Source organism: Equus quagga, chromosome 16 (assembly GCF_021613505.1).
Source record: "Equus quagga isolate Etosha38 chromosome 16, UCLA_HA_Equagga_1.0, whole genome shotgun sequence".
Classification (NCBI taxonomy): domain Eukaryota; kingdom Metazoa; phylum Chordata; class Mammalia; order Perissodactyla; family Equidae; genus Equus; species Equus quagga.
Genome location: NC_060282.1, coordinates 26,655,931 through 26,679,009, shown reverse-complemented (window position 1 = coordinate 26,679,009; position 23,079 = coordinate 26,655,931). Strand labels below are relative to the sequence as shown.

Here is a 23,079-nt window from a genome sequence, read left to right as displayed (position 1 = left end):
CTTTGGTTTCAGGTGCCAAATCTAACAAGGGAATACGAAAATCTTGTGTATGTGTGTATATGTGTGTGTGTGTGTGTGTGTGTGTGTGTGTGTGTGTATGTATATGTGCATGTAAAATCTCCTGATTTTTAAATGTTGGCTCCTATTTTTTAAAAACAGTGTGCTTGGGACTGGCCTGGTGGCATAATAGTTTAGTTCATGTGCTCCACTTTGGCAGCCTAGGGTTTGCAGATTTGAAACCCAGGCGTGGACTTCACGCTGCTCATCCAGCCATGGTGTGGCAGCATCCCACATAAAACAGAGGAAGATTGGCACAGATGTTAGCTCAGCAACAATCTTCCTCAAACAAAAAAAGAGGAAGATTGGCAACAGATGTTGGTTCAGGGTCAGTCTTCCTCACCAAAAAAAAAAAAAAAAAAAAATACTGTTGGCTTAAAACAAAACATATCTTCAGTTCATATTGGCCTGGACAGCTGCCAATTTGCTTCTTCTGCAGAAGAGATCTGGTTTCTCTTTACCTCCTCAACTTCATTCTATGCTTTTCTGATGTTTCCATTCTATAATTTAGACTCACTGATCTTTATTTTCCTGGAACAGTTCATCAAGGTCTTCCTCAATGTGAGGCATTCCCTGTCGGCTAGATGCATAAAAGTTTTCCATTATCAATGATAGTGGGACCTTCTTAAATTGAGTGGGTTTCCCATCCTGACTTCTTTATTCTCTCTCATAGAGCCTTGTTATTTTATTTTATTTTCTGACTTCACAGTACTTTTCCAAATTTGTGATTATATCTGGATGTGCTCATTTGTTTATTGTCTTTTCTGCATTTCAATTCTAAGAACTATTGGGGAGCATGTACTATGTCTGCTTTTTGTTTATTTGTTCCTAGAACAAGGCCAGGCACATAATAGGAAAACAACATATGTAGATAATGAATGTGTAAATGTTCTTCTCTGGATTTCTCTTCCTCTCTGTACCAGATTCTAATGATCCTTCAAGACCTAGCTCAATGTTATCTTTTTGTGACTCTTATCTTTTAGCCTCCAAGTATAGCATACCTCCTTTGTGCGTCTACAACATTTCACACATTCTTAAATTCTAACAACTGTATTACATCTTAGTTTGACTGTGAGCTTCTGGATGCCTAACATCTATCATAGTGCTTGAAACATGATTGCAAGAGGATCTTAGGGTGAAATCCACTACACTTGAAGGTAATTTAATTCACTATATTACTATTGTTTTAAGTCTATTTTCAATAAACCATATATTTTTTAAATAAAGGGGCAAAGTAAGTGTTAATAATTATTCTATGTATCATATAATACTATAATAGCACCTAGCATTAATTGAGTACTTACTTTGTCTCAAGCTCTGTGATTACTACCCATGCATGTATTATCTCACATAATCTTCTTCTCAATCTTCTGAGATAAGTATTATTATCCTCATTTTTAGGTCTGAGGAAACCAACTCTTAGAGAAGACAAGATAGTTTATGGCAAGGATGGGATTTGAATGAAGTTCGTTTGACTTCAAAGCATAATGTGCTAGAGTGATTAAAAGGACAATATTTTTTTAAAGATTGGCACCTGAACTAACAACTGTTGCCAATCTTCTTTTTCTTTCTGCTTTTTCTCCCCAAGCCCCACCAGTACATAGCTGTATATTTTAGTTATGGATGCTTCTAGTTGTGGCGTGTGGGACACTGCCTCAGCATGGCCTGACGAGTGGCACCATGTCTGTGCCCAGGCTCCAAACCAGCTAAACCCTGGGCCACCGAAGTGGAGCATGCAAACCTAACCACTCAGCTATGGGGCTGGCCCCAAAAGGACAAGTTTTGAAATCAGAAGGTAATACGTTCAAATTCCAGTTCAATCAAATTATTAGCTGGGTAAACAGAGCTTCAGTTTGTCTTATAAAGTGGGTAAAAAATAATAAATACCATATAAGACTTCATAATAAAGAAAGAAGACATATTAAAAAAACCACAGTAAATTGCTTACCACTTTGCAGTCTATAAAATATCATTTTTAATTATTGAGGCTGAGAGGTCTGGTTGAGTCTTAATAAAGTCACTCAGTTTATTAAGATCAGAGTGTGACTAGATGCCAGATCTTTTGAATTTCTTTCTAATGTGTCCTTCAAACATTATTATCTACATTAATTATGGGGCTTGATGAGAGAGTGACATTGTCATCATGGTGGAGTGAGCTCTTCCCTAAGTCTCTCTCCCACAAGATACAAAGAAAACGACATTCATAAACCAATAGAGGACATTCACAGAACAAAACAGACATCTCAAAGATCCACAGAGCCATACATCTGAAGGTAGGGGTGCTGGACACCCCCCCACCTCCTCCGGGGAGGCAGTGGAAGGAGATAAGGGTATCTTCTCTCCCTCCTGAGAAGCAGCAATGTAGTGCAGCAGCCAGCGCACAACCTGGAGAGGAGAAGGGGGAAAGCCAGCCCTCTGCAAGAACAGAAGTTCACAGCCTGTGGGAATGCTGAGGCATTTAGCAATTGACTAAAGCAATTGCTGAGGCAATTAGCAATCACAGGGACATCCACACCAAACTGAGCAGCCCAGGCAAGCAGACAGTGAGTGCAGAGCAGGGTTCACAGGATCATGTATGTGAAAGAAAGCACCCCTCCTTACCTCCTGGCACACCAGTTTGGCCAGTCAGTGAGAGCAGGGGATCCCTGCCAGAGCATCTGCACATATCTGTGTAAAGCAGCAATGGCCAGTGGGTAAATGCAGATGGGCCATGTTGGCACAGCTTCCAATGGACAGGCATACTGCCAGGGCTTACAGAGGGCTCAGAAAACACAGCTCCTGCTGCCCCCACACCCAGTGGTGGCAGGTGGAATCTGCAACCAAATACTACCACTATGCGATGGCAAAAAATCCACACCATCAAATAGCATGAAGAATATATTAACACTCCAGAGAAGAAAGAAAGTGACAAGTACTCAGAAATCAATCATGAAATCATAGAAATTTACAATCTAAATGACAGAAAATTCAAAATAGTTATCATAAAGAAACTCAATGAGTTACAAGAAAACTCAGAAAGACAGTTTAATGATCTCAGGAATAAAATTAATGAACATACGGAATTCTTCACAAAAGAGATGAAACTACAAAAAAAAAAACCACTCAGAAATGTTGGAGATGAAAGTGCAATGATAATGTGTTTAAGAATAAAAACACAATGAAGATGAAAAACAAAAAGATAAAGAAGTCCTCATAAAACAGAATTGATATTATGGAGGGCAGAATCAGTAATTTAGAGGACAGAAACACAGAAATGTTTCAGAAGGAGGAGGAGAGAGAACTAAGACTAAACAGAAATGAAGAAATTCTTCAAGAAATATCCGACTCAATTAGAAACGCAATATAAGGATTAAAGGTATTCCAGTGGGAGAAGAAAGGGAGAAAGGAGCAGAGAGCTTATTCAAAGAAATAAGAGCTGAGAACTTCCCAAACCTGAAGAAGGAGCAGCAATTACAGGTAAATGAAGCTAATAGAACTTCTAATTACATCAAAGTAAAAAGATCTTCTCCAAGGCATATATTAGTAAAACTGGCAAAAGTCAATGACAAAGAAAAAATATTAAGGGCATCAAAGCAGAAGAAACTAACTTACGAAAGAACCCCTATCTGTCTTTCAGTGGATTTCACAGCAGAAACCTCATAGCCTTGGAGAGAATGGAAAGATATATTCAAAATTCTGAAAGACAAAAACTTTCAGCCAAGAATAGTCTATCCAGTGAAACTATCCTTCAGATATGATGGAGAAACAAAAGCTTTCTCAGATAGACAAAAGCTGAGGGAGTTCATTGCCAGAAGACACTACCTACAAGAAACGATCAAGAAGGCCCTAATACTTGAAAAAAAATAAAAGAAAGGGTTTACAAAGCCTTGAGAAAGGAGATAAACAGACAAAATTGAAAAGTTGGAGCTTTCTATCAGAACAGATTAGCAAAAACTTAATTCCAAATTAAAGATATAGGGAAGGAAAGCATCAAAAATAACTGAAATCACTTCATTTTAATCACAAACTCACAACAGAAAACACAATAAGTGGTGACAACAATAACTTAGATAGGGAAGAGGAAAGGGATGGAACCTGCTTAGACTATGGAAATAAGAGGCTATCAGAAAATGGACTATCTCATCTACAAGATCTTTTATACAAACCTCATGGTAACCACTAAACAAAAAATAAGAACAGAGACACAAATAATAAATAAAGAGAAAACCATCATAGAGAAATACCAAATTGAACTAGCATCCCAAAATATACAGGACAAGAAACAAGGGAAATATAGGACAACCAAAAGCAAGTGATAAAATGGATTATTGAGCCCTCATATATCAATAATCACTATAAATGTAAATGGATTGAATTCTCCACTCAAAAGACACAGAGTTGTTGGATGAATTAAAAAACAAGACCCAATAATATGCTGCCTTCCAGGAAACACATCTCAGCTCCAAAGACAAACACAGGCTCAGAGTGAAGGGATGGAAGACAATACTCCAAGCTAATAGCAAACATGAGAAAGCAGGTGTTGTCAAACTTATATCAGACAAAGAAGACTTCAAGATAAAAAAGGCAATGAGAGACAAAGAGGGGCAGTATATAGTGACAAAATGCACACTCCACCAAGAGAGCATAACACCTATAAATACATATCCACCTAATACGGAGCACCAAAGCACATAAAGCAACTATTAATACACTTAAAAGGAGAAATTAACAGTGACATAATAATAGTAGGGGACCTCAACACCCCACTTACATCAATGGATAGCTCATCCAGACAGAAAGTTAGCAAAGAAATAGTGGAATTAAATGACAAACTAGACCAGAGGGACTTAATAGATATATAAAGAATATTCCATCTGAAATCAGCAGAATACACATTCTTTGCAAGCACACTTGGAACATTCTCAAAGATAGACCACATGTTGGGAAACAGGCAAGCCTCAACAAACTGAAGAAGATGAAAATCCTATCAAGCATCTTGCAATGAAACTAGAAATCCACTACAAGAAAAAAGCTGGGAAAGTGACAAATATGTGGAGGTCAAACATCATGCTACTGAACAACAAATGGATCAATGAAGAAATAAATGAGAAATCAAAAAATATCTGGAGACAAATGAAATTGAACATATAGCATACCAATTTATATGGGATGCAGCAAAAGCAATCCTAAGAGGGAAATTCATAGCAATACATGCCCACTTTAACAAACAAGAAAAATCTCAAATAACTAATCTTAAACTATACCTAACAGAACCAGAAAAAGAAGAACAAACAAAGCCCTCAGCAGAAGGAGAAAACTCATAAAAATTAGAGCAGAAATCAATGAAATTGAAACCAGAAAAACAGCAGAAAGGATCAATGAAACTAAGAGCTGGTTCTTTGAGAAGATAAACAAAATTGACAAACTCTTAGCCAGACTCACTAAGAAAAAAAGAGAGAAGGCTCAAATAAATAAAATTATAAGTGAAAGAGGAGAAATGACAATGGATAACACAGAAATACAAAGGATTAAGAAAATACTATGAAAAACTATTCCAACAAATTGGACAATCTACAAGAAATGGATAAATTCTCAGACTCATACAGCCTCCCAAAACTTAATCATGAAGAAATAGAGAATCTTAATAGACCAATCACAAGCAAAGAGATTGAAACAGTAATCCAAAACCTTCCAAAAAATAAAAGTCCAGGACCAAATGGCTTCCCAGGAGAATTCTACCAAACATTCAAAGAAGATTTAATACCTATCCTTCTCAAACTATTCCAAAAAATTGAAGAAGATGGTACACTTCCTAACTCATTCTACAATGCCAACATCACCCTGAAACCAAAGCCATACAAGGACAATACAAAGAAGGAAAATTACAGGCCAATATGGCTGATGCAAAAAATCTCAACAAAATCTTGGCAAACTAAATACACCAATACATTAAAATGATCATACACCATGACCAACTGGGATTTATACCAGGAATGCAGGAATCATTCAACATCTGCAAATCAATTAATGTGATACACCACATTAGCAAAATGAGGAATAAAAGCCACATGATAATCTCAATAGATGCAGAGAAAGCATTTGAAAAGATCCAACATGCATTTATAAAATCTCTAAATAAAATGGGTATATAAGGAAAGTAGCTGAACATAGTAAACCCATACATGACAAAGCTAAAGCCAAGATCATACTCACTAGGGAAAAACTGAAAGCCATCCCTCTGAGAACAGGAACAAGATGAGGGTGCCCACTCTCACCACTCTTGAAAATTCAACATACAACAGAACGTTTTGACCAGAGCAATTAGGCAAGAAAAAGAAATAAATGGTATCCACGTTGGCAAGGAAGAAGTGAAACTCTATTTGCCAATGACATGATTCTATATATAGAAAACCCTAAGAATCCATTGGAAAACTATTAAAAATAATCAACAACTAGAGCAAAGTTGCAGGGTACAAAATCAACTTACAAAAATAAGTTGCATTTCTATACTCTAATAATGAACTATCAGAAAGAGAAGTCAAGAACAGAACCCCATTTACAATCTCAACAAAAAGAATAAAATATCTAGGAATAAATTTAACCAATGAAGTGAAAGACTGATACAATGAAAACTACAAGACATTATTGAAAGAAATCAATGATGACATAAAGAAATGGATTGATATTCCATGTACATGGATTGGAAGAATAAACATAATTAAAACATCCATACTACCTAAAGCAATCTACAGAGTCAATGTAATCCCAATCAGAAGCCCATTGAGATTCTTCACAGAAATAGAACAAACTATCCTAAAATTCATATGGGGCAACAAAAGATCCTGAATAGCTAAAGCAATCCTGAGAAAAAAGAACAAAGCTTGAGGCATCACAATCCCTGACTTCAAAATATATTACAAAACTATAGCAACCAAAACATCACGGTACTGGTACAAAAACAGACATGCAGATCAATGGAACAGCATTGACAGCCCAGAAATAAAATTACATATCTACAGACAGCTAATCTTTGACAAAGGATCCCAGAACATACAAAGGAGAAAGTAAAGTCTCTTCAATAAATGGTGTTGGCAAAACTGGAGAGCCCCATGCAAAAGAATGAAAGACCATTATCTTTAGATCATTAGACCACTGCTTTTGGACAAGTTGACCATTACCTTTCACCATACACAAAAGTTAACTCAAAATGGATTAAAGACTTGAAGGTAGGACCTGAAACCATAAAACTCTTACAAGAAAATATAGGCAGTACACTCTTTGACAATGGTCTTAGAAGGATCTTTTTGAATACCATGTCTACTTGGGCAAAGGAAACAAAAGCAAAAATAAACAAATGGGACTTCATCAGACTAAAGAGTTTCTGCAAGGCAAAGGAAACCAGGAATTAAAGGAAAAGACAACCCACAGACTAGGAGAAAGTATTTGCAAATCATATATCTGACAAGGGGTTAATCTCCAAAATACATAAAGAACTCACACATCTCAACAAAAAAACCCAAACAACCCAATCGAAAAATGGGCAGAGGATATGAACAGATACTTTTGCAAAGAAGATATACACATGGCCAATAGACACAAGAAAAGATGTTCTACATCACTAACCATCAGAGAAATGCAAATCAAAACTACACTGAGATATCACCTTTCACCTGTTAGAATGGCTATAATTACCAATACAAGAAATAAACGTTAGAGAGAATGTGGAGAAAAGGGAACCCTCGAATACTACTGATGTGAATGCAAACTGGTGCAGGCACTATGGAAAGCAGAATGGATATATCTCAAAAAATTAAAAATAGAAATATCATATGACTCAGCTATCCCACTATTGTGTATCTATCCAAAGAACTTGAAATCAACAATTCAAAGAGACTTATGCACCCCTGTGTTCACTGTAGCATTATTCACAATAGCCAAGATGTGGAAGCAACCCATGTGCTCATCAACAGATGAATGGATAAAGATGTGGTATATATATACAATGGAATACTACGCAGCCCTAAAAAAGGACAAAATTGTCCCACTTGAAACAACATGGATGGAACTTGAGGCTATTATGTTAAGCTAAATAAGCCAGACAGAAACAGATAAACACTGCATGATTTCTCTCATATGTGGAAGATAAGCATGTGGACAAAGAGAACAGATTAGTGGTTACCAGAGGGGAAGGGGGTTGGGAGGTGGGCATAAGGGGTAAAGGGACACATATATATAATAATGTACAACTGAAATTTCACAGTGTTATAAACTATTATGACCTCAACAAAATAATTTTAAAAATTATGAGGATGGTTAAATAAAGATCTGCAAAATGTTTAGAAAATTACAATATTATTCATGTTGAAATAATATTATTGTTTTCTACTCCAAGTATAGCAATTATAACTTTAAGTCATCTTTAAAGATACATGGGGATAAAATTTCTGTATGTCTCTATTTTAAGAACTATCTTTTTTCTTTATAGGAATATTATTTAGAGTATCATTCATACTTTATACAAATAATATAAAGAAGATAGTCAATGTGTGGTGTGTGTAACTATAACCATTATCAATATATTTTTTTAAATTTAATATATCATGGATACTTTGTAAAAATAAGTATTTGTGAATGTTAACTAAATTATCATTTAGTATTCATAGGATCTTTTCTATCTTTCATTTGTAAAATGCTACAACCAAAGGAGTACTGAAAATTCAACGTTTTTAAAAAATATTTGACAGTTATGCAAATTGATGGCTACCATAGTATACTTCATACATTCTCTAGGTTGTTGTAAACAATTTCAAATTAATAAAATAAATATTAATTTTAAGATGGACATAAAACATATTCAAGCTATGGTTACGTCTAAAAAATACATATAAAACGTTTATAGAACATTTGCAGGAAGGTTTCACAGGCGGTACCTCATTTGAAACTCATCATTATACGTGGTCCATTTGATTTACATGTTACAGAATATGAAACTCAGGTAGACAGGATTGAGTGATTTACCCAAGATCAGACAAGTAATAAGCAGAAGAATTTGAATTCAAACTCATGTCTTTCAAATGTAAATCCGATGATTTTTTACTTAGTACTTGACAAGAAATTAACCATTTAAACTCCAAAAAAGTGTCCTAATAAAGTTGATGTTATTTAATTAGCTACTTTAAAATAATAAAATATTATTAATAGTAACACATCAATGGAATCTAGCTGCCATGGTTTTAAGTCATCAAGTCTTCATCTCCATATTATTAGCTATTTGTAAAATTTTAATTAAAATGCATTTTAACAAACTATATAATGAAATCAACAATTTAAAATGTTACCTAAAGTCTGATCCAATTCTCTTTCCATTTTCTGGTTCTCCTGGATCTGGGCATAAATTGGAAGCTGTTTTAATACCTCCCTCATTTACTGTAACAAAAGGAAAGAAGAAGTAAAACATATATGATTAGAAAATCAAGGATGATACTAATTTAAAAATTTACAGAAAATATAGTCTTGTGTTTTGTTATTATAATCATTATAGTTTAAATATAGAAAGTTAAAATATAACTTTAAAACCCAATAATGAAGACAAAAACATTTTTTTACTTGTGTACCTATAGAAAAATAAGTTTGATGTTCATATTCAATGACATATTATTCTGAATATTAAGAAATTAACAATTAAAGTTTATTATTAATTACTATCAAGCTGTGAAATCTCTGGCAATGCATTCCCAGGATATCAATGCCAGAGTTTCCATTAATTATTAATGGCAGTAAATAAGTCACTACCAGTTACGACAGTGTAATTTGGGTACCTGTTATTTTTAAAGTTGCAATAGAAAAATAAGACACTATGGAAAAACTTTAAGGTTATTAGCACTTCTTATTTGGCATATAATAAAGCAATTCTGCCTGCCAATGTCAAAGTAAAACTATGGTACAAACTACCAAGCATGTCATTGAATTATGATATAATACTGAAAAACCAAGACAATGGCTTTACCCTTTAGCAATTTCTATGACTATGTTTTACTTAGCCATTTTACATATTTTCAGCAGTTTCTTTAGAACACCCAGCCAATGAAAGATTTATAAATATTTTCAGTGAATGTGGTCATCCCCAGTAAATATGTAAATCCCCAAGATACATCTTTTTAATAGGAAGATTTTTAAACCAGATAGTTCTGAAATACCTGAGTGATACTGTCTCATAAATTCAATCTTAGAAGGAAGTGAAGGATAACATATTTTGCTCTTCATCAACTTATCTGCTCTTTTTAAGAAAAGAACCATACCTGGGTAGAGACTCCAGAGAGGAAAAAATCTAAACCTTGCAATAGTTCTCATCCTACTCTGTGGATTGGAATCACCTGTGGAGCTTTCACGAAGGAAGAAAGATGCCAATTTCTACCTCTAAATATTCTAATGTAATTACCCTAGGCTGGGAGCCCCTGCATCAGTGTTGTTGCTTGTTTTGTTTTTGTTTTTTTTAATAATCCTTAAAGTGATTCTAACATAAAGTCAACATTGAGAACCACTGGATCCCTGCATCATTTACTTCGGAGTGGTCAACATGTTCAAACTGATTTGTCAGATAGCACATGACGGACCAACAGTCATGACTCTGGTAAAGTTGTCGTATTTTCAATTAGATATGAAATTTTGCATTTGTGTCCTTCATTCCATAAAAATCAGTTTCCTAAACAGTTCCAACAATAACCTTATTGCCAACTTTACTACATATTCATTGATCCATGTAAAGCATGTGATGTTTTTGCATTTTTTGCCTTGCTGACTTGGTTTGTAATTCCTCTTTACTTTTCTGTGGGCTTTTTGGGCCACTCTCTTACTTTGCCTGATATCACATATGGTGGACAATTAAATCACAGTTCTCCGTATTTCATATTTCCCTCATGGCTTGAAAAATTCCTTCTTTGCTAACAACCTCCAAGCTATGATTTTTTCATCTTTTCCATGCTCCTTTCTTGTTCCTTCAATGACCTACTAGATAATCCCACCCAAATTCCCATTGTCCTCTCATCTGCATGCTCTCACCTAATCACTGATGTTTTTGTGACTCCATTATCATTCACTCCGATCCACCTTGAGTACTAGACAATTTTTATTACCGTTCAAATCTTCTATGATTTTAGATTTCTAGTATATCAGTTATATTTCCCACTACTCCCCAAGATGCATCCATAACTCAAGTCCAACAGATTCTGCATTGTTCTGCAATTTTACTGGCTAGCCATGCTCACTCCATGTTTTATTTCTGTTTTCTCCATGTCTCCCCGTTTTCCCTTTCTTCCCCTTTAGCTATCAAAAGCCTATCTAATTTTCAAGACTCAGTCAAATCTCCTTTTTGCAAAAGATAATCATTCATTTTCTTCCAGATTATTCTATTTTCTCTTTTTATATAACATGGGCAATTTTATATTTATTTTTTAAACTGTTTTAGCATATTATAAAGAGTAGTACATATTATTAAATTTTAACATGGGATAAAGATAAAGAAAGGAGGTAGCATGACCAAGGTTTACCTATTTTATTATCTTCTACTGTATAACACAGATTATAGGTTAATCTAGAAGTGGTCTGTCTTTGAATACAATACAGATATATATTATAAAATAAAAAAATAAAAAATTCATGTTTTTCCATTTCATCATCATCATTGCCTCAAAAAGTAAACCTAGGTTATTATGAATTTTAACAATAGCTAACACGTACATAGTACTATGTGTCAGGGACTATTCTACATCATTTACATGGATGAACTCACTGAATCTTCACAACAATCTTAAGCGTAGTTCCTATTATTAACCACTTCCTACAAGTGGAGAAACTGAGGCATGGAGAGGTTAAAAAATGTTCCCAAAGTCACATTGCTAGTTAGTGCCTTAGTCTAGGTTTAAACCTTGACAGACTGATTCAAGAAATTCTAATCTCAACCTGTGAGCCCTACATTCTGTCCAGAAAGCTCAGCAAGGCAAAATGGCATCACTAATTAAAATTAAAAACACTTTTCCAAACATTTTATCTTAAAGTGTAGAGCATATTTATAATTTTTACCATTTTTACTTAATCCCATTTCCTACTATTTTAATCGTCAAACGATTTTCATCTATTTGGAAGTGTCCTTTAAACCACTGTTTTTGGACATCTGCAATGGGAGAAAGACTTCCTAATTTAAAATGTAAAGATAACAGGAGAGCTTCTGCATGATACATGTATTTACTTAATGTTCTTTAATTAAAAACATTCAAAATAAAGAATAAAGTATATAGTCTCTTCTCTGATATTTAGATAGTTCATAATTTCCCACAGCTAGTGATGCCAAGACATTCGAATAAAGTTAGTATTCATTCAATCAGCTGCTTTCACTACATAATGCCATTCCAGCAACTGGACAGACATCACTTTTATTTCTTTTATTTTGAATAGTAACTTGCAGAGTGGTGAGAACATGAATGTTCTTTAAAAGTTTAATTACATGGACAAGGTGCTGCCTTTTGAAGAGAGCATCACTATGGAGAATACTCTTTTTGCTCTGATTGTTAAGGATATTTTATTATTATTATTATTATTATCTATGCAACAGGAGTCCCTTTCCCCACAAAGCAGTGGAAAAAAGAGAGGGCAGAATTTATAGGATTTTAAAAATTGAATGAATTGCCATTTCTTATAACATTGAAGTGTCTTTAGTATATGCATTTATAAAACATGCTACAGGAATCTTAATTTACCCTATTATTGTATGTTCTAGCTTGAAAACACTATACAATTAGCCAACATCAAAATATAATATTGTTAGTATAACCAAGTTTTCTGAAGCTTTTGCTTTTATATAGCACATAATCTACTCTAAAAGTAAAACATGTAGATTTTCACTAAAAATCATCTCTACATGACCTCATCTAGCTGGTTACATTGCTATCTTTCTTAGATTTTTTTATATTAGATTTTAAAATCTTTTTCCATGTTATAAAATACAGTGCTTTTGGATCCTGTTTTGAACTCAAACATCATTGATGTTGACAGAATGTTATTTCATACTAACTTTATGTTCCACAGAGTTGCCTCTTAACTCATTTAGCATCCCAATAAAATATTGGATCCTTGCCAGCTGAGACTGTATTTTACTCACTCTTTTACCTTCTTAGCCTAGCATGCTGCTGCCATGGAGTAGTCCAAATAGAATTGTGGACTGAATGGATAATATGAATGAAGGAAAGTATGAATTTGAAGACAAAATTAAAAAAAATCAATACATTATGGGAAACTCTCAGTTTCTTTATAATTCCACTTTAATATTCTAGAATAGACTAGTAGAAAAGTTGGCAAGACAACTAGTTCACTAAGTTCAACACATTTTAAAATATAAAAACTTGTTTATTTATATAAAACTTGCTTAAAACCTTGTTTAAAATATAAAAACCAATTGCTCCCCATAAACACTACTTCAGTTTCCTGAATCTCTTGTTAATTTGTTTCTTAGATAAACTTTAAAGCTGCTATTGAGGGTAGACATGCTTTAGCAATGTGTGTAGTTCACGTCCTCCACACTTATGCTCACTTCTGGCAGTTCCAGTAATAGAACCGACTGGTTCTTTTTTCAAAGAACACAAGCTTTATTTCTTTATTTTTTCATTTGAAAGGTAAATGTCAGATAAAATGGTCTAATTTTAAAATTATTTGACCCTGTGTTAAATCAATGATATCAAAGAGAAGACCTAAATGCTTACTTGATAATAGACATATAATAATGATAAAAATTAAAACAATATAACTCTTTTCTATAGACAACTATAGAGAATATATTCTTAACACTAGATATTAAATATTTGAAAAAATTATAATCAAATTAAATTTAAAATAATGGCTTGTTATTTTGTGACTATAAAAAAATTGGTAAAAATAATTTGTGTCAGTTGAAGTGGTACTATTTATGTTCAAAACTAAAAACAAAAAGGTACAAGAGTATTTTTTATCTTTTACATAAATGTAATGGATAAATGCAAATTTCGTTTTAAAATTACGAAGTAAACTAACATTTTTTGCTTCATGGTTAACTATTTTTGATTCATTAACTTTTCTCCTGACGATTTTAAAGCAAATATTCTTTAAATAAATATTTTTAAAAATTCAAATTTTTTTTCCCACAGATACACTATTATGTCTAAATTCCTTTTCTTGTTCACCCTCATAGCCCCTATATAAGAACAATGAAAGTAATATATTTGTACAGTCAGGCAATATACCAAGTATAGAGAGTAACATATGTCTCAATGCTATGATACAAATTAGATATTTTAGTATAAAGACCCTGAATTTCCCAGGACACCTGAAAGTCTGAAGCATGCAGCATACTAAATAACATCTGTGTAGCAAAAATAAGGAAAGAGTGCAACAGCCATAGCTTATAAATTTCTACCTAGAACTCCAAAATAAGTATATTGGGAAGACAAAAACATTAGGAAAAAAGGTAGTAAACCTAATAGTTAAGTCTGCAAACATCTAACTTTTATTTCATGCTGCAGGAGGAAGTTTAATGTGTCAGAATAATTTCATCTGACAACTTTTTTGTTCATATTTTCTATTATAGGAAAATGTCTTTCTCTCCAAAATGTATCAAACAATTAATATATGAAAATAATACTGCAGCATTATTTTTTTTTTAATAAAAACAGACAGTATCAATATTGAAAATACATTTTCAACTCAAAAAATAAAACAAGAAATCATAATTATAGAGCTAAATACTTTGAAATGAACTGTTTAGTGCTTTCCAAACGGGTAACCCAATTTGATCTATGATTTACTATTGATATCTCCTAATTTTGCTTTAGTATTCTCAAATCTAACAAAATGTAAAAATCATATTTTAAAATATTTGATAACATATAGGCTCAAATTTCTTTCTTGATAATTGATGTAACTGCTCAATTTGTGTCATTTACTGTTTTTTATATATATACAAGTCAATACACATGTAAGTAAAATCCTTTTCTGATATAACTACAATGAATGAATGATATTTTTTTTAAAGATTGACACCTGAGCTAACATCTGTTGTCAATCTTTTATTTTTTCTTCTTCTTATTTTTTTTCTCCCCAAAGCCCCCCAGTATATAGTTGTATATTCTAGTTGTAGGTCCTGCTGGTTGTGCTATGTGGGACAACACCTCAGCATGGCCTGATGAGCAGTGCCATGTCCCCACCCAGGATCCGAACCTGTGAATATCTGGGCAGCCGAAGTGGAGACTGCAAACTTAACCACTCAGCCAAGGAGCCACCCTTATAATGAATGATTTTTGCTAAATAATTATAAACTCATTTCATTAGAGGATTTTGAATTGAATAAAAATAATGATGCTAAAAATATACTCTTGTTAAAAAAAATAATGTTATTTACAATAATCTTATTTACTGTCAATATGTCATTTTAGAAGTCAGATGTATCATGAATGGATTCTTTCCAAATTTATAACATGTATCTGTATGAACAGTAAGGCAGGGAATTTCTATAAATTGCTGTTGATTTATACTACAAAAATGCATAGCTCTCCAGAGACTTGACTTTATGTTCATTTATGATAATACAGATGAATGCTCTAATTCAGTGATTCTTAATCTGAGATTCATGGATGAACTTCAGAAGATCTCTAAATCCCTGAATGTTAAGTAAAATTGTGTATTGGGGCTGCATATAAGTATATTTATATTTCAGGCCATTGCATGAGATTTTCAAAAGAAAACAAAAAAGGACTATAGACTTAAGGGGTTTGGATAAATTAACTCAAATTTTTTCCTTAAAAAATAATTATGGGGAAATTTAGAGATGTTCAAACAAAAATTCCTACAAGAAACCATGAATTTCATTCTTCTTTTTTCTTTATTTTATTTTTTGAGGAAGCTCAGCCTTGAGCTAACATCTGTTGCCAATCCTTTTTTGTTTGTTTGTTTGTTTGTTTTTTGCTGAGGAAGATTGGCCCTGAGCTAAGATCTGTGCCCATCTTCCTCTATTTTTTATATGCAGGATGCCTGCCACAGCACGGCTTCATGAGTGGTGTGTAGGTCTGCACCCAGGATCCAAACCAGCGAACCCTGGGCTGCCAAAGTGGAGTGTGTGAACTTAACTGCTATGCCACCAGGCTGGCCTCATACTCATCTTTTTAAATCTCACATCCTAGAATCACAAAACTAGAATGTTAACACACTAGATCAAAAGTTTCTTTTACATTTTCAAGCAATCTGAGCTTGGGAGCTTATCACATTAATCCATTAACTCAACACGCATTTAAATACCAGAAAATATTGAATAATAATCATGCATGTTATACAGATATTAATGCAGTTAATTTGGTAAATACACAAACATTTTTATAAAACATACACAAACAACACAGACAGCACAAACTTCACTCTTGCACTAGAGAAAGTAACAAAAAAGGAGTACACTCACAGATAGAAAACTTGTTGCTGTTGTCTTTCCCTGGAAACAATTTAAATCCTCTAGATTTAAAATCTATGGCCTTTTTCACTAGTTAAGAAAACAAACAAAAACATGTATCAGGATATACAATTTTAAATGAAATTCAAGTTAACAAATTTTGTTAGCATGGAATTATGCAAGTTAAAGAAACTGCTTTCTTAAGCCTGATACAGAGTATCCAGAATAAAATAAAAAAGAAGAAATAGCAATATAATCACTAAGTAATAAAATACCAAGCAGTAAAGAAGGATTTTAAGTGTTCTTTAGGGAGAATCCTGCATATACGTATAGATATTTTTTAATATTATCCAAGTTTTTATATAAGAGCAAAAAGCTAACATTTATCATACCACTTGAATTCATCAAAGTTTGTGGAATAAATTAAACTAGAAAATAAAAATATTGAGACATTATAAAAGTGGGAAGCATTTAATGAACTTGGTTTTTAAAATAAACTATTTTTTAGGTAATTTAGCCTAACTGAAATGTTAGAGCACATTTAAGAAAGTGGCATGATTGTAAAAACTTAAAATACATTTTAGTATTTCTGCCAATAATCATTTCCTTTCATAATCATTACTTTTGACGCTATGATTGATGTCAGTCCATATCATACAAAATTTATGAAAGTGAATTACAACTATTTAGAGTTCACCTAAAATACCTTGCTACTATTTTTGCTATTATGGTATATTTCATTGTGCACTATATTAAAATAGATATGACTGGATTTGCCCAAAAAAACAAATATAAATTCAACAAAGTTACTTGAAACATTTTTAAAACATTTTTTCAAGTATTTTCAATGAAGGAAAAGAATTATTTCCATTTAAGTATAAATTATTTGATTAACTATGGTTGCTTTGTATTTGTGAAAGTGATAAACGTAGTTCAGGAGACTTTAAATTTTTAATGACATCAAGGTAATCAAAGAAAATCTTTTTAATTGAAACCCCACTAATTAAAAAATGTCATACAATCTGATCTGAGACCCAAATTATTTTCTTTGGAAAAAACCAACATGAACAAGAATGCAAAGGATATATTTAACTTCCTCAATTATAATTTAGAATTTTTTACATATTGCTTTTTATGAGGTTTATAGGTAGGCATGATAGCCTGAAACAGTAGACAATCAGGTTTGTTCATGCCATGAATTTGAAAAAAGAAAAACAAATTTTTGTTCAAAAGTTTAAAATGATCATTTCACTAATTCTGACATTTTGCCCAATTAGTTCAAATTATGCATATTTTATTGGTTTTGAAACATTTTAAGGTGATTTTTGTGTTTTTTTTTTTCTTGTTAATACCTTCAAAAGTAGAAAAGTAGAGATAGGGTCTGATGGTTTACTGGAATATATAGTTATGAACTATCTATACATACTACACATAAAAAAAGAGGAAAATGATCAGTGGAGTAGGATTTAAGAGATCTGATTCTTAGCAATTATGAGTTGGTCCTTTCTCTTAAAATAAGAAGCTGGGACTACATAACTGCTCAGTCTCTTCATAGTTCTGAGATTCTTTATCTGTGCTCCTTTATTTATAGTGAAAGAATGACTACATCTCTCTCAAGTTATTCTCTTTGTTGTAATTCTCTTCCACATCCCCACCCCAATGGTAAGATAAAGTTTAGTTCTGCTGAAGTATTCAACTACTCTAAATTTAGTTCTGCCACTTGTGAATTTTCCTGCTATCTTAAAATTCTTTTAAACCAAATTTGCATTTTGTATTTTGAGGAATAATTCTAGATTCTCCCAATCCAAACATGAACTAGAAGCAGGAATTCTACCTCTACTTTTCTCCTCATTTTAAGATTTGACTTTAAGTATTACAAATAAGTCTGAATATTCCATTGTAGTTTTAACATAAATCTCTTAAAGGATAAAGAAAAAATAAATGAAAAGATTATAAACACAAAGGAGAAAACTGAAGAAGAAGAAAAGTCCAAAGGGTCAAAAAGCTCAGTTCTATAATGTTAGTAGGAATAAGGATGATGAGAACTATGGAAGGGGTGTGTGTGTGTGTGCCTTTGGAGAAAGGGCAGGTTTATGTAACATGCTTGTAACATTATATCTGAACTTGATTATTTGGTTGGATGAGGTCAAGGACAAACCTAGCTAAGAAACTGTCACCTCAGACCAAGGAGTTCTAAATAGCTTCCTGGTTCTAAAGGGACCTAAGCCTTTTTTTTTTAAGCATCTATTTGTAAATTTAAATTGAAGGAAAGAAACCTAAATATTTTGAAAGTACAATAATTGTAATACAGATGCAGAAGATGGAAGGCCAAGAGAATATCCATTTTAGAAGATAAAAAGGGTGAATGGATCATAATATAAAATTTAAGTTCACAAAAAACTTTAAAATATGTTAAACAGTAAACACATACTTTAGATCTTTTTATAATTTCAACAGAAAGAACACAGATTGTATATTTCTTTATGAATAAATTGAAAAGACAAATAGTGCAAATACCAATTGAAAGAGTCTACTCTAAACCTAAATGTCAAATCTCAAGTATACCATAAAAATATAAACTTGCAAATTTATTAAAATATTAAAATATTATATATTACAAGGTATATGCATTAAATACCACATGCCATCAAGTAATAGTTCTTCTAGTGGCCACATTTAACTTACAAAATTAACTTGATCTTTTTTCTTTTTTTTGCTGAGGAAGAGTTACCCTGAGCTAACATCTGTTGCCAATCTTCCCTTTTTTTTTGGCTTTGAGGAAAATTAGCCCTGAGCTAACATCTGTGCCAATCTTCCTCTATTTTGTAAGCAGGTCACCACAACATGGCTGGCGAATGGTGTAGGTCTGCGCCCAGGATCCAAATGCAGGCTGCCGAAGTGGAGCACACCCAACTTAACCACTGCACCACAGGGCTGGCCCAAAATCTGATCTTTTTAACAAGTATATTTCAGTAATAAGCATGTAAAGCTCATTTCATCATGGAGATAAGTTAAAATATGCTGCGGCCTTTTGTACAGGTTAAGGAAATATTAAAAGTGTGTTGTTTGTGTCAATTCATTCCACTGTACTGTGAGCTTCTCAAAGGCAGGAATAGTATTTTAACTCATGTGGTACTTGTTGTACGAGTCTATGATTGAATGAATAAATGCAATATTGTAAATTCTGGCTCATTTAATTAAAGACATTTTGTTGGGACAATTTCCTTTATTAATTATGAATTAGAAAAGGAGGAAGTAATAGGGGAATAAACGTTCAAAATGAAGTACTTTCACGTGTAAAACTGACTATTTTTAAATACATAAAATCTATGCATGCTCTAATAAATTTTTAACAAATTTCACTATATGCAAGACATGTAGACACAAGCACAAAGATCCATTTCCTCTGTTTTCTTCTGCTTTTCACATGCTAAACAATTTTTCTTCCTTTTTATTGTTATTTACTGCTTTTTCAGTTTAACCTAAAAAAATATTTTTTTTTCGCATAATGGAAATATTATATAATATGGGAAAGGTCTGGTAGAAAAGACTATATTAGGCCAACAACAAAATCCATCTTTGTTTAATTGTAAGCCCTGGACACTAGGAAAACCATTTGTTTCTGTAATCTTTGTTAAAGTAGTTTTAAACCACTGTAGGGAATTATCATGACAGTATTTTCCAGATCAATCATTGTTGTGTTACCTTCAACATCAATTTGAATTCTAAATTGCATTTAAAAACTTACACAAAAACGATCGTGACTGATGTTACTTAAACCTCATCTAACTTCCATGTTAATCAGCTAAAGTCACTTATTTGAAATTAAGTTATAACATATAAAACTTAACTATATTATAACTTAAAGTGCACATATACGGATAAAGAGTTTGACTTTATTTCAAATATCAACATTTTCTTTGTGGAAAATGGCATGCGACTTTATTTTTATGTTAGAGAATCTTTGTTAGTGTAACCTGAGAACATGTGGTATTACTGGAAGAAAATAGGTTGGGAGGTAGTATTTAGTATTTAGTGTTGCTACCAGTCTTTAACATTATGGAAACTGATCATATTACACAGAGGTGATAGAGGAAATTCAACTGTCAGTTGGAGGTTTGGAAGAGACCTTTAAACAGTCCCTCTATCAATGAGCTTCTAAAACTTAAAGTCATAAAACATCTCCTGGCTTCAAGTTCCGTATGTGAAAATTGATCGACTCTTCACTACATAATCTCAAAAGTCATATACCCCCAAGTTTTTATTCTATTTCGTTGCTATGTGTATACAGTGAAAATCTGTTATTTTACAGAACATTTATCTTTGAAAAAGAAGAAACAGACATGTTCAGTATTAGTGAATGGAACATTTTTTCATTGGAAAAAAAAATTGCTTCAGATTTGTATGGAACTCTTGTAGAACGATGGCCTTATCTATTAAATGTTACCAGAACATCCAGAAATCCCCTTCATTTTCTTAGATTGTATTCTAACACAATAATAAAGATAAAACAAATGCAATATTTTGTTTATTATCTTAATCTTCCAAATTTGTAGTATTTATTTTGAAAATTTATCTTGCAAGTGGCAGTAGCTGCATTATTGAGATTAAATCAGATTATGATAACTTCTGAAAAGGAAAATAATTTCTTCTGAGAAAGTAAGTCCTGTATCTTATTCATTTTTTGGTGTTTATTTTTGCTCATTTTAACTTTTTAAATGTACAATAATGTCTTTCACTTTTTTGTGCTGTGTTTAATATCATGATACCTGGAAGTATAATTCCTACTTTTTATTTTGAATTAATTATTACCTTTACTTTTTCCTTATACTCAATAAATAAACTATACTAATAAGAAAATAACTTCCTTTAGTTTTGGTTTTGGTTATTAAAACTAATGTATATGTGTGTGTGAATTAGTTTTTGACAATATGGCACATCTCACTATTGACAGTAGATTCATTTACGTGGGTACTAAGAAATATAATCAATCACTGACTAGGAATTTTATTCCAGGTCAGGACTGTGTTAAAATACAGTGTGTGATTTGTGGCATTTTTCTCACTGGACTAGGATCTGGGAGACCTGTGTTCTGGTCCCATAAGACATGGGACAAGTTGTTTAACATCTCTATTCATTTCTAAGAGATTCATTCAACTATTCTTAAGTATTTAGGTATAGAATTAGATGAAAAGAAGAAGGAAAGACTAATGTAATCAGAATTCTCAATTCTATCTCAAAGATTAAAATGGGATTAGAGATTATGAGAGTTGGTTTTGTTTAAATGTTTTTTGGTGACGGAGATTGTCCCTGAGCTAACATCTGTTGCCAATCTTCCTCTTTCTGCTTGAGGAAGATTGTCTCTGGGCTAACATCTCTGCCAATCTTCCTCTATTTTGTATGTGGGAGGGGCCACAGTGTGGCTTGATGAGGAGTATGTAGGTCCATGCCCGAGATCCGAATTCGTGAATCCTGGGCCACTGAAGAGGAGCACATGAACTTTACCACTATGCCTCCAGGCCTGCCCCTAGAGATTATAAAAGTATTTAACTGTGTTACAAGGATAAATTTTCTTCATTTGTTCGTTTAAAAGTAAATGGTGGCTCCATGTTACAGGCCTAAAAATGTTAAAATTTAAGACTTTTTTTCCTACACCCTGCACTGACAGAACAAAATACTTCTTCAGAACATATTTAGCATCGAGGCTGCTCAATGGTCACTCCTTCTGTATCATCCTTAGAAATAACATCAAGAAACTATACTGATGTCAGAATAAAAGTTAGGTACTGTTCCTGTGGTGTCTACTTTACCATCTTTCATATAAGGTTTCTCACTGGACACGAATTTCCGAGAAAATAATGTTTGCTTTATAAATGTTACTGAAGTAGAATTTTAAAAAACGATTAGAGTATACTGCAATTAGATCATGTTTCTGGATTATAGAGTAAAAAAATATAATAAATTCAACAGCATATTAGCAAGAGGCTCATGAATCTGTGAAAAATATTTCACAATATATTAAAATAAGAGAAATTATACTGGCCACTATTTGATGAGAAAAATAGCAACAAAATATGTTCAAAAGCACTGAAAAATTCATTTTTCAAAAATTCATTTGTAGACACTTACATATTAGGGCTATGCATGATCCAAAAATTTTAAATGATGGAATTTGACCAATTAAATTTAGTAAGAAATGATATATATTCAATTTTATTATTAAAATCTACTGTAGTCTTCCTTTTCAAAATCAGTAGAGATAAGTAACATGCTTCAGATAGTCTAATATTTTTTTTAAATCCTAAACTTCTATTTATGCTATCACGCTAGTTTTTGGCTAGCACTTATTCTTGCATATACAATGTATAAATACAAAATTTATATAATGACCCATTTTCAGCTGAAAGAAAATTTACAGTCATGCTTAAATTCTACAATAATTTCAGGAAACTGACACTTCGCAAGAGTTCAGTAAATGTTATTTTTGTTATTGTTATTACCAGTTACAATTTTAAGATCTAGTCAGTTTCAGAAGCCATTCCAATTGGTGATGCAATACTAAAAACTTTTCAATTATTTTGTAT

At 32.6% G+C, this 23,079-nt stretch overlaps 1 protein-coding gene across 1 annotated transcript in view; it reads right to left on the bottom strand.

Moving 5' to 3' along the window:
* Positions 1 to 23,079, bottom strand: part of CSMD3 (CUB and Sushi multiple domains 3) — a 1,175,747-nt gene that overhangs the window by 672,674 nt on the left and 479,994 nt on the right. Inside the window, exons 8-9 of the mRNA XM_046642300.1 lie at positions 16,508 to 16,585; positions 9,375 to 9,462 (exon numbers count right to left, since the gene is read on the bottom strand). Of these exons, the coding sequence (XP_046498256.1) occupies positions 9,375 to 9,462; positions 16,508 to 16,585 (166 nt within the window). The remainder of the gene's footprint in view (positions 1 to 9,374; positions 9,463 to 16,507; positions 16,586 to 23,079) is intronic.